The 12,046-nt window shown below is 37.4% G+C and overlaps 1 protein-coding gene across 1 annotated transcript in view; it reads left to right on the forward strand.

The window, feature by feature from the left end:
• The window catches only part of LOC129439868 (sialate:O-sulfotransferase 2), a 72,003-nt gene that overhangs the window by 41,597 nt on the left and 18,360 nt on the right, over window positions 1-12,046 (forward strand). The window contains exon 4 of the mRNA XM_055198727.2: window positions 7,272-7,386. Coding sequence (XP_055054702.1) covers window positions 7,272-7,386 — 115 coding nt within the window. The remainder of the gene's footprint in view (window positions 1-7,271; window positions 7,387-12,046) is intronic.

Here is a 12,046-nt window from a genome sequence, read left to right on the forward strand (position 1 = left end):
TGCTATGGGAATGTTATGGAGGGATGTGATTATGTGACGTGAACATCACTGAAAAGCTGCAAACAGTTGCAAGTTCCCGCAATCTTTGCAAGTTCCCGCAATTTCATTGCATAAATATCTCGCATATTCCATCACATTTTTTGAGAAAACATGCCGCAAGATCAAGGATTTTTGCCCGGTGTTTTTCTGGAAGGACTGGCTTTGGATATTGTCCCATTTTTAGAGCTCCAAAAAGCACATCCATACATCAAAAACTAATCCAACTAGTTTTTAAAATGTCTTCTGAAGCGTTGGGTCAGTGGTCAACCTTTCACCTGATCTCAACTCTTGTGAAGACACTTAGCTGTAGTTTGTGAAGTTTAAAATATGATTTTCCATACAAAAACTCATTGCATTGCTTTAGAGGACATTTAATAACTGTATGGATAAGTTTTTGATAGATGGACGTTTTTTAGAGCTTTAACAATTGGGCACTATTCAAAGCCAGGCTATTATTTTATGTAACTCTGACTGTGTTTGGCTGAAAGATGAAAGTCATTTAAACGTAGGGTGACTTGACCAATTTTCATTTTTAAGTTAACTACTCCTTTAAATGTTTAAGAGCATGTGTTTTGATTTCTTAATCGACTCGTTGTATTGCCATCATTTAATTACAGTACTTGAAAATTCCCTTGTTAACCAAATCCTGTTTACTACTGGTACCAAAACTAGATGGACCTACGACTCAAAAAAGCTTTGATCAATATTAATTTCCACAGTGGTCCAAGGTGGTTAATTCCGGTTGACATAGTTAAAGTCTCCCAGTAACTGATAATTTTATTACTTAAAACTAATCTTTGAGTATTTCACGAGTTCACACTTACAAAAAAGTTGGATAGATTACATTTTTAAACGTATTTGGCGTGCTGTCCTGGGAGAGGGCTCTGAGCTCAGAAATGCAGAGTATCGCAGTACCCCCCCCCCAGGTTTAGGGAGTAACCTGTTAAGTAAGAGGAGACGGGGTGGTGGAGGGATTCTGAAGACTGTAGAGAATCCTTAGGTGAGTTTGACTGTGATTATATATGGGCTTGCCTTCATGCTGATTGGGTAGATATCTTGATTACTGATTACTTGAGTAGTTTATTTGAAGTGTTCCTCCCGAACTATGTTAATAAAACACCATTATAATAGCATATGTAAAAGTGTTTCCTGTAACAGTAATTTCTTGATTTAAAACTGCTCGAATGTAATTCCCTCATTAAGTATACGCAGCTCTATTAATATTCAAATTAGTCTCCGCCTTTACTTAACTGCACAGCTCGGACCGTTGATATGAATATGGTACAGTACTTAGTCATGCTAATTTCTGTAGTTTCAGACACATAACTGCCAAGTCTGGTTTCACAATGTATACGTGAATGTGACAGTTGACGCTAATGTTAGCAGGTTAGACTATTACACACTGCATTTGAGTTCAGCACATGTGAGTTCAAATGTGATTGGTTACGTGTGTGACGTAGCAAACCAAGGTGATTTTAAACCACGGGAATGAGATGTCTTCGAAAAACTCAAATTATATGTATAGTGTTAAATGATGAATTTGCACATGCTTTGACTTAAAGGCAGGGCATCTGAATAAAAAAAATGCTAACTTTAGCTTACTAGCACTGAAATCACGATCCCACCCTCCATTCAAAGCACCATCCAAAGCCACGCCTCCTCCAAAACACATGACACGCACAGACCAGAAGCCCACCCTACTGAAAAATCCAGCTAAGACCAGCATAAGATGGTAGCTGGTTTTAGCTGGTTTAAGGTGGTTTACCCTGGTCCTCTCAGCCTGACAAAACTGGTCATGCTGGTGGTCAGTCCAGCTAGACCAGCTTAAAAAGTGACCAAAACACAGCTAGACCTTGCTACACCAGCAAAACCAGCTTCCTACACCAGCAAAACCAGCTAAAAACCAAGCTGGGATACCAGCTAAAACCAGCTAAGCAGCTTATGCTGATCTTAGCTGGATTTTTTCAGTAGCGCACTCATGATGTCTCATTTACCAGTGAGAAATTTGCTGTACAAAGCGAATATCATTACTAAAATAACCAACATAAACAACTGTTTTAAACTGTCTACATGAACAGGGCATGCAAAACACATTCACAGAAGAGGAGCAAATAATGTATGCGTCCAATTATTGCGTTCGGTCCGAGTTCAATGATTTGTTGATCAGTTTTTGGTCCTACACCTTTCATATATTTATAAAAATCCATTTAAACAACTTCACATAGTGATTGCTATCAGGATGTGAGGAGACTTTTAAGCAACCAAACTAAAAATGTTTCTGGATCAAATCAGATACCCTGCCTTTAAAGCATATTAAAAACACCACATAGACTTATAAAAAACAACATAAACTTGATTTTCACATTAAAGAAGCCTGGTAAAGACACCAGCACACAAAATGTCATACTGTTGGTTATCAGCATCCACAAAACACATGCTGGTAATCAGACGCAATTGTGGTTTGTACAGTACAGCAGGGTGCACACAGAAGACTAAGATGATATATGTGGTAAAATGTGTTAAACAAAAGTAAGTTGCGGTAATGACACAAACCACAAACACTTTCTGACTGTAAGAGGCTGATTGGCTCTTTAATATCAGAGCAGAATGATTCAGTCTATCAGTGGTCAGGCTTGTTAAGAAGAGCAGGGCTGAGGTTCGGTGAAGTGTTGCAAGCCGTCTGGGTCTTTGAAGTTTTAAGCTGGAGTAATGAAGTGCCCTTGTTCTGATTGCTGAAGTAAATAATGAATGCGTGTATATGTGTGTTTTAATTAAAGTGTTGTGGAGTGACACTTACAAGAGCGGTTGTTAGTTGCATAGCCTGCGGTGGTTACTGTAGACTCATATATCTTATAATACTAGCTGTTGTTTAACATTATTTAGGATTAACAAACATTGTCATTGATTTAGGAAATGAATGAAAATCAGATTTTTAATGCCTTGAATATGTGAACCAGTCTGTGAAATCCAGGTTAAAGTCTCATAATCTGAATATGAGATACAGTAAAGAGCATTAAAGTTTGATTTCAATCATTGATTTCAATCTTTGACATGAGCTCACTCAGTCAATTTTAAAGATATCAAAGTTATATTTTCACACAATGTTTTTTACACTAGTAGGATGATTTTATGTAGAAACCCGTAAACCATAAAAAATGACTAGCTGGGTTTTCACACTGTTCAGGTCAGTTCATTAATTTTTGAAATAAAAGCTTTTTCTGTGAGGTATAGCTATTAAATATAAATATGACCTGCATCATATTTGGTCCTCTAAGTGGTTGTTGAAGAGCTTAGAAACTACAGTACATTTCGATTTTTGCATTTTAGTGCAAATCCACGGTGGTCAAATATTCATTCTTGACAGACTTATCAAATTTTACACCATTTAAAGGACAAGTTCGGTATTTTACACTTAAAGCCCTGTTTTTAGATTGTTTATGATGAAATAGAACGGTTTTGACTGAAATTTCGACATATGCGGCTGCCCCGAGAATTTTGGGTGTTTGTTGTTTCACCTCTCTACAATGTGTGTATAGGTGCACTGGAACAATCGTTCCTAACATGCATTAAACTTTCGTTTACAAAGACGTGAAACTCACCGAGTGGTCGGGGGTGTTCACTGGTATGCTCGCCCAGGAATCGCTGCAGAAGATGCTTTCCAACAGGTGTTTTACCATTCGCTGTAAACTTGTGTACCTATTTTTCCAAACGCCACACACCCGTATATTCTTCCGTTGAGAGCTTGAATAATAGACACTCCAGCCCAGTTGGTGGGGATAATCCGCCTTTGCCAATTGCAAGAATACAAACGGGTACCCGGCGCGGAGTAATACCGTACATCACAGCACATCTAATACAAGTCAATGGAGTTGGACAAAACTATGATAAAACCTGTTGGAATGCGTCTTTTGCAGTGATTTTTGTGTGAGCATATCAGTGAACACCCCTGACCACTCGGTGAGTTTTACAATACGTAAAATGAGAAAACAATACATAAAAGGAAACTAAAAAGAAAGTCGTGCAACGCACACGAAAAACTATTTATAAGACATTTGTGCTCAAGGCACGAAAAAGCTGAATTTCGTGCCATGGACACGAATAAATGCATCAAATTTTGTGTGACTATAATACGACTTTCCGTGAGATCAATCTGGTTAAAAACAATACAATCAGTGCTAGTTTAGGGTCAACACACTAAATGCATTGTCCCAGAATCCACACATCTGTGTTCTTATTGGAACAACACATTTTGGCTTACTTTTAACACAATTTGTGCTTTATTTTTATACAAAATCAACACAAAATGACACATACAGCTTGCGCCAGCTCAAAATGAATGACTGTCGGGATTTACTAAAGACGCGCAGCGGATAGTTAGCGCTGGAAAGGTGTGGTCTAGTTATTTTTGCATACATATGCATAATTTCTAGGAGTTTCCCCCTAAAAAGCTTTACTGGTATTTGCGGCATTATTTAACGTCAACATAAAGCATGTGTTAAATCATTTTGCCCTTGAAATGGCTGCAATTGTAGCTAGAAGAAGGCTTGGCAGAAATCAGAAAGTGCGTGGTACAAGGCATGAAGGCAGATAATTTTTTCCACATGTATCAATTTATTTGGAATGCCAGAGGAATGTATTATTCAAAAATATAGGAAATAAAAGGAGTCACTAGGAGAAGTCACTCAATACCAGGAGGTAAAAACCTTCATTTTTTTGTCCTCCAGTTCTTTTTAGTGTCCTATGGCTTCATTTGCTGGGCTGTCCGTGGGGCTGAACTCAAGAGTACCTGCAGGAGCATCAGTTCTGCTTATTTGCGACCCTGAACGAATTTGCGCTGCTCTTAGTACAGTGGTTTGCGTTGGTCATTATGGAAATCAGCTGTTGCAACTGTGTTATTTAATTTGCACCTTTTTAGTAAATAACACACAGATATTACCACTCCCATCCCATCTGCGCTCTCGCGCTAATTTGCCCCATTTAGTAAATCTGGCCCCTAATGTGTTATAACACAAAATGTGTAAAAAAATTAACACATCCTTTCTAAGAGCATAAAACTCACTATGGTTCCATATGGTAATCCCTATAGTTCACACAAAAAGCCAATTAGTGGATTGTGTAAATCTCGCGTCATTACCTTTGTCCATATTGAGGTTTAAAAGTAACAGATGGTTCTCAACCGTATCCCTCCGAGGCATAGTAAAAGTCAGCATGATTTACTTTTGACAGTCATGTTACAATTTCGAGTGCAATCTCTGAGGAGGAAACTGATGATATAATTGTGGAAATTTTATCTGTAGGGTTTTAACAAAAGCACATCTAGGCATCCTCAGACCTGCAATTTCATTCTTTGTAAATGAAAATAAAGGTGCTTAAAAGGTTCCTCACAGCGATGGCATAGGAGTTCCTCAAAGAACATTTGTTATAACATTTTTAAGTATTTTGATGAATCTGATATGCCAAATTCATATGGCTATGCACACAAACAAATCCACACAAAAAGAGAGAGAGGGAATATGAAGATAATGTTTACAGGTCAATACACTTTGTCAGCTTCATAAAGATCATGTCTCAACTCTGCCCCCTTCTGGACACTGTCACTCATTAACTTAAAATCAAACACACTTGGCGTTCAGCATAAACACTTGTACATTAAATTTGAGTGTTGTTGTTTAAAAAAAACCATGTAGATGTTTTATAGCCCATGATTTGTTCAAATTTGAGATCCCTTGTGTGATGAAACGTCCCCATTCATTTTCTTTCATACATCGCTTAGCACAGAAGGCGGCACTATGTGAGGTTTAGCACAGCATCATTATCTCTGTAGTCGTGCTGTGAGCGAGATTTTCATCCTTGCGCTTAGCTGCTTCACAAAATGCCAATACAATGTTGAGTGAGTGGAGCTTGACTTGTTGATAAAGCAGATTTGTGAGCTTGCCCTCTGTGCCTGCCAAAACGATTAACTCACAGTTTGTGATCCTGCTTTTTTTCAGACAATTGCAATTACCATAATGTTATACCGGTTTGTGTGTGAACAAGACACATTAACCCCCCTTCTGCCTATCTCAGCTATCAGAAAATACATTAAATCCTAGCGTGGAGATATGAGATTATGGTGAAAGAATGGATGTGATGCATTTTAGGGATTTTAGTTTATGTATGTGTGTTTGTGTATGTGTGTCACGATAGATAAAATTGATGGGGCAAATGATGTGCATCAGACTGTAAATTTGATAAAGAACAGTGATTTTTAGAGAACCGTATCCAAACGGTATGTTTTATAATAAAACATGATTCATTGAATTTAATAAAAAAATTTAAGGTAAGTGGTTGCAATCAGTTTATTTAAGCTACATTTAAAGAAAAGTTTTATATTTTATTTTACTTTACTAATCTTTTTTGTTTAAATGTAGCTTAAATAAATTGATTGCAACCATTTACCTTAAAAACAATTATTAAATTCAATGAATAATTTTTTTCAGTGTATAGTGCATCAGAGTTTAAATTTAATAAAAAAACAGTGATTTTTAAGAGAACAATATCCAAACGGTATGTTTTATAATATATAGTGCATCAGACTTTAAATTTGATAAAAAAAACAGTGATATAACCAGTACTAAGTATATACTGACAGATACAGGTATGTATTAGCCTACAGTTGTAGTTTTATGTTTAAGTAATTTTCAAAGGAAGATAATGACATGTTACAGATTATCTTAAGAAATTATTTTGAAGCACCATATTTTGCTATAACAAAAAATATGTGTAGTTTTATTTTTATCTGTCGTAATCATGAGCATATTGCATAGACTTATTTTCATGCGTGTTAGCTTCAATAAAAAAAATATAGATTTTTTTTTTTTAAATTTAATTCCATCCAGGACAAAGTGTTTTATCCCACAAACATACACTTTAATAATTTGTTATTAACCTTATCAGAACAGTAGTAAAGCCAAACAATATTAAATGTAATTTCACTTATATCCACTAGAAAGCGCTGTTTATCAACATTAGAAACGTCTGTGAGTGATGTTGAACGCTGTGCGTCTGAAAAAAAAAACCGCTGTGCGTCTGTCAAAGGTCACTGCTGAAGAAACCTATTTCAAAGAAGCATTTTCAAATTGTTTGTTTACAATTTATTAATATTATAATAAAGATTTTATATACAAATATATTATTAAGATGCATTAATTATAAACGAAGTACCAATGTTTTCAATGTCTTTCTCTTCTTAGCAAAATACATCGGCTGCTACGTGGATGACACGCAGAAGCGCGCGCTCAGGGGCGTGTCCTTCTTCGACTACAAAAAAATGACTGTCTTCCGTTGCCAGGACAACTGTGCAGAGAGGTAAATCTGGTTACAATTAATCTCAGCTTGCATGAATATACAAAAAGATACCCACGCAGACTCATGCGCAAGAGAACACACACTCATAGTGAGTCACGCAGATGTAATCGCTTGAGATGGGTTGATGAGTAATACTTACACTTAATATACTGTAGTAATGCTATTCCTCGCATTGGTCTTGTTGCGTTAATATTTGATAAACAGTACGGTAAAAGGTTTCAGATTCAAACTCAGTCACAATATTAAGGACATGAAGTCATTTTAGTCTTTACAAAAAGTTGGCATTTTCTGGAACTTGATGTAGATTTAATTTTCTCTCTTTAGCTTGTTTCCACTTACGTTTCCTTCCCTTTTCATCAGTTCCTCTAATTCAGCCTGCTTTCTCTTAAAGTTTTCATTAAATCATAATGGGCCTTTTTTGGCTTCTAGTATAATCGTTTTTAATAAATAAATAATTATTATTTACTAAATAATTATTAAAGACTACAATTATTTTACATTATATATATATATATATATATATATATATATATATATATATATATATATATATATTTTTTTTTTTTAAAGTTTATTTATTCACACACACACACACACACACACACACACACACACACACACACACACACACACACACACACACACACACACACACACACGTTGTGTCCCTGATTGGCCAGCTAATCTGTACGTTGTGATTGGCCTAAATACTTTTGACGTCAGCCGGAAATGTGATGCTCCTTACCATGTTTGAAAGATTCGGTCACAATGCAATGCTAACAGGAGTTAACTTACAGGAGTTAAATACTTATCGATGACAGCCCAGATAGCAATTACATTTGGCCCGGATCCGTTTTAAGCCCCTTGCCTCCATTTCTATCTTAGAGACGTTTTCAGCTTAAACATCTAACTGCCATCAGTTCAGTATTTATATCATTTTACAGATCTGGCCCAGATCGCTTTTCCCAAAGTTAACCGAAAGACATAAGCTGTGTCTGATTTGGTCCAGATCTGCAATACGAATCTGAGCTGATACTGATGATCAGGTGGTGGTGGATCGGTGCTGGCACATATTCGCAACAACCCCTAAAAACAGACCAGAAACGGCTTCGGCCCGATGTGCGTTTGGACTCAGGAACGAATCTGGCTCTATCGTTTTGCAGTTGCGGTCATGTTCCGTTACAGCGTCCAGTGGCTATCTGGGAGATACCAACAACATGAGTAGTGGTGGTACGCAAAAGAAAGTAAAGGTACACTTGAGAGCCTACAATATAAAAGTGCCAATCAGTGGCAGCATTTCACGAAAACCTAGGGTATGTCAAAATTTTATCGTACTAGAAGGCCATTCCCAAATAACGAATCTATGAAACCACATTATATGTGTACATACTCCACCAACCTGTACAAAATCATACTAAGATGGCACGGATGTACACTTAGAGGGAACAATGAAGCAATACAAATGAAAAACAAAAATAGAAACTGAAAATCATGGTTGTTTAATAATGCTTTTCAAATTTTTTTTGTAATTCTTAACTAAGTGCAACTCCAGCAACAGATAAACTAAAACAAGATAATATCAAAACAAAACATACTGTGACATCCCTTTACAAATCTTGTCATGGCAAGAACAAATCATATTTCTTGAAGACATGTCATATTTCTTTTGGAATAATGTATGCAATTTGCATAGTGCGAGAACCATGAGTCTGTTTGAATGTTACAACAAAAAAGGATTTTACTTGCGAAAATAAAGATTATAAAAGCAGCGGTCATCATGACACCTCGGGCAGGGCGAACCCCACTGTTATAGATTGTGTTCGACTTCAAGCTGCGCTGCAAGAACGACAGGCTGATGACATCAAAGTACCGCGAGGGTGAGTCGAGAAATCATCGGAAGAGTTTGCTTTCGCGCCGCTCTCGCGCCACTTTGATGTCATCCGCCTGGACGTTACTGTGTTATAGCATGAAGTCGAACACACGTGTAAATTATCCCTATTAGTGTTGTACCAATGTTCAGATATGTTCTACAAAAAATATTTTAAATTATCTTTAATGAGCATCATTATAGCCTGATGATTTCTGGTCTGTAAACAATAACTCCACCTTCTTTGCTTTTATTGGCCATCGCATCATTTAGACGTTGACGAGTCTTTTTATCTGCTGATTGAGTCAGACCAGATAGAGAAAGAGAAACAGTAAACAGACTTTTATTACAAACCGCGGGTCAATCTCAAATCTCAATGTTGGGCACGAGCCTGCGTGAGAAAATGCATGGTGTGGTGTGAGAGCGTGAGAATAGGGTCAATTTCATCAGTCTCACGCTAAATGCGCGAGGGTTGGCAGCCCTGTTTTTATGATGCCATCATGCACTTCAGTTTCTCATCACTCGTTAGATTCCAGACTCAAAGGTAAACTAAACCGAGAAATTGTATATAACAAGATTGAGCACTGCTGGGTTGAAATTCAATGCTCAATATGGCCGCTCTGGTAACGGAGGTCCCGCCTTCCAGTTAGGCCTCGTTTACACTGTCAGTGAAATGTGATCCAATTCCAATTTTTTGCTTATATGTGCCACAGATCGTATGTGTTATTTGGCCGTGTAAACAGGAAAAAAGCATACGTTCGGATATTAAAGGAACCAACCAACAATCTATAAAGACAGACGATTCTCTGGGGGTGTGGCTCTTTGCAGAGTCGCGTGAGGCGCTTGCCAATCTGTGTGCATGTGCAGTAGCTGAAACATAGACTGTAAAAAAAGATGGACGGCGCAACATTGCTTACGTCCATTGTAATAAATTGAAGCCAAAAATGTCCAACGCACTGCCATGTTACGTAAAAACGTCAGTTTGGAGCCAGGTATCAAACTTCCGCCCAAACGCTCGCCAATTATAACAACATGCCCAGTTTCTATAGCATCATATTACTAGGGCTGTCACGATTCTCCAAATCCTCGATTCGGTTACATTTTCCATTCTAAGTTCATGATTCGATTCGATTCTTGATTTTTACATTTTTTTGAAAGCACAAAAAATGCTATGCCATTTCTAGACTACACTTTTATGAAATATAACATCTGACCTTGAACCCAGAGATGCCCTGAAATGTAAGTCGTGCTAAATATGGGGAAAATATGGTACACGTACCTGATAAAACAACACTTCCTGTCAGATGAACATTCCTGTCGAGACTTTGCACCTTAAAAACATGCTTTTATTGCCGTCAGATGAGATTGTGAAAATATACCCCAATAAGTCATGTTTAAATGCTGTTTTCATAGCTCCTTAGCAACTGAAATAAGTTGTTGTGAAACTTAAACAGATCTCAGTGCAGAGAAACGACCGATCCTGTCACAGATGCCATTCTGATTGAGTTCAGCTGAAGAGCGGCGTGTAAAGAGCAGCTTTGCGTGGTGTCTCCTGGATCTGCCATGCTACTGGCTGTAGCTAGCTAAGTTAGAGGAGGTTGACTCACAGCACTCAACACATGTTTTTTTCCCGCTTGGCAAGCCGACCGGATGTGACATGGGGGCGTGGCAGCATCGGCGATTTCATTTTAATTCAAAGTTCGTGACAACCTTACAAATCACTAGCTTAAATGAAACTTATCACAATAATGAACAATTAAACATATATCAGTGTGATAACAAAAAGACCAAAACCATCTCTCAGAAAAAAATTTATTGGAAGTGTACGTTTTTTTTTATTTAGTTCCGAGTCCCGTTCGTTTTTCATGGAGAGGGCAGGGTTTATGACTTGTACTGCAGCCAGCCACAAGGGGGCGATCAAAGAGCAACTGGCTTTACTTTTCAAGATGTATGAGGCACACCCGAGCTAAAATGACTTTGAATAAAGCACAGTTTGAGGTTGCTGTAGGAAACAGTTATGGAACATTTGATTTCAGATTTAATTGTTGGTCTGAAATATGTTATTTTATTGTTTTTAGCATGCGACTTTAGAGACATCTGTCTGTCCCCATTCAATACTGATTAACAAAAACGCATTTTAGCTTGAATCATGTTATTTCCCCTTATGCTTTTATTCAGAGGGTTATTTTATTTAAGTTACATTTTTGTAGTAAAGTAAAATTGTAAGTAAAGTAAAATAGTTTACTTTAAAATCTTAGCTTTTATAAGCGTTTATTAGGTCAACAGCATAGTTTGTAGATGGTTCTCATGAGTAAATATGCCTTTTTAATTATACTACACGATTGTGTAATTTTGTTCATAACAAATTATTTTGCCGACCCCCTGGTTAAGGATTGAAGACCAGTCCACCAGGGGCCCCCGGACCACACTTTAAGAACCCCTGGTCTATACTTTGAACTGTGTTTATTACATAACTCTAATTCACTCATTACACATCATTACAAAAAATCGAGAGAGGAAATGGGTGTGGGAGGTATGGGATGCTAGGGCGGATGGGGTTAAAAAAACTGAAAATCTTATCTGAATTGAAGGGAAGAGATGGATGTATGGAGTTCAGAGGAAGTAAACACTGTCTGCTCTCTGTGCTGGGAGCCCACACAGAAGTTCAAGAGGTCTGACAAATAAAACTATTGAGGAGAATATGATGAGAGGAAGCCAAACCTATTATCCTCAAAAAGCATGAGCCGGCCACTAGAAGATACACTTTTACTGCCCTGCTTTACGCAAGTTGTC

This window comes from Misgurnus anguillicaudatus, chromosome 22, assembly GCF_027580225.2.
Source record: "Misgurnus anguillicaudatus chromosome 22, ASM2758022v2, whole genome shotgun sequence".
NCBI lineage: Eukaryota > Metazoa > Chordata > Actinopteri > Cypriniformes > Cobitidae > Misgurnus > Misgurnus anguillicaudatus.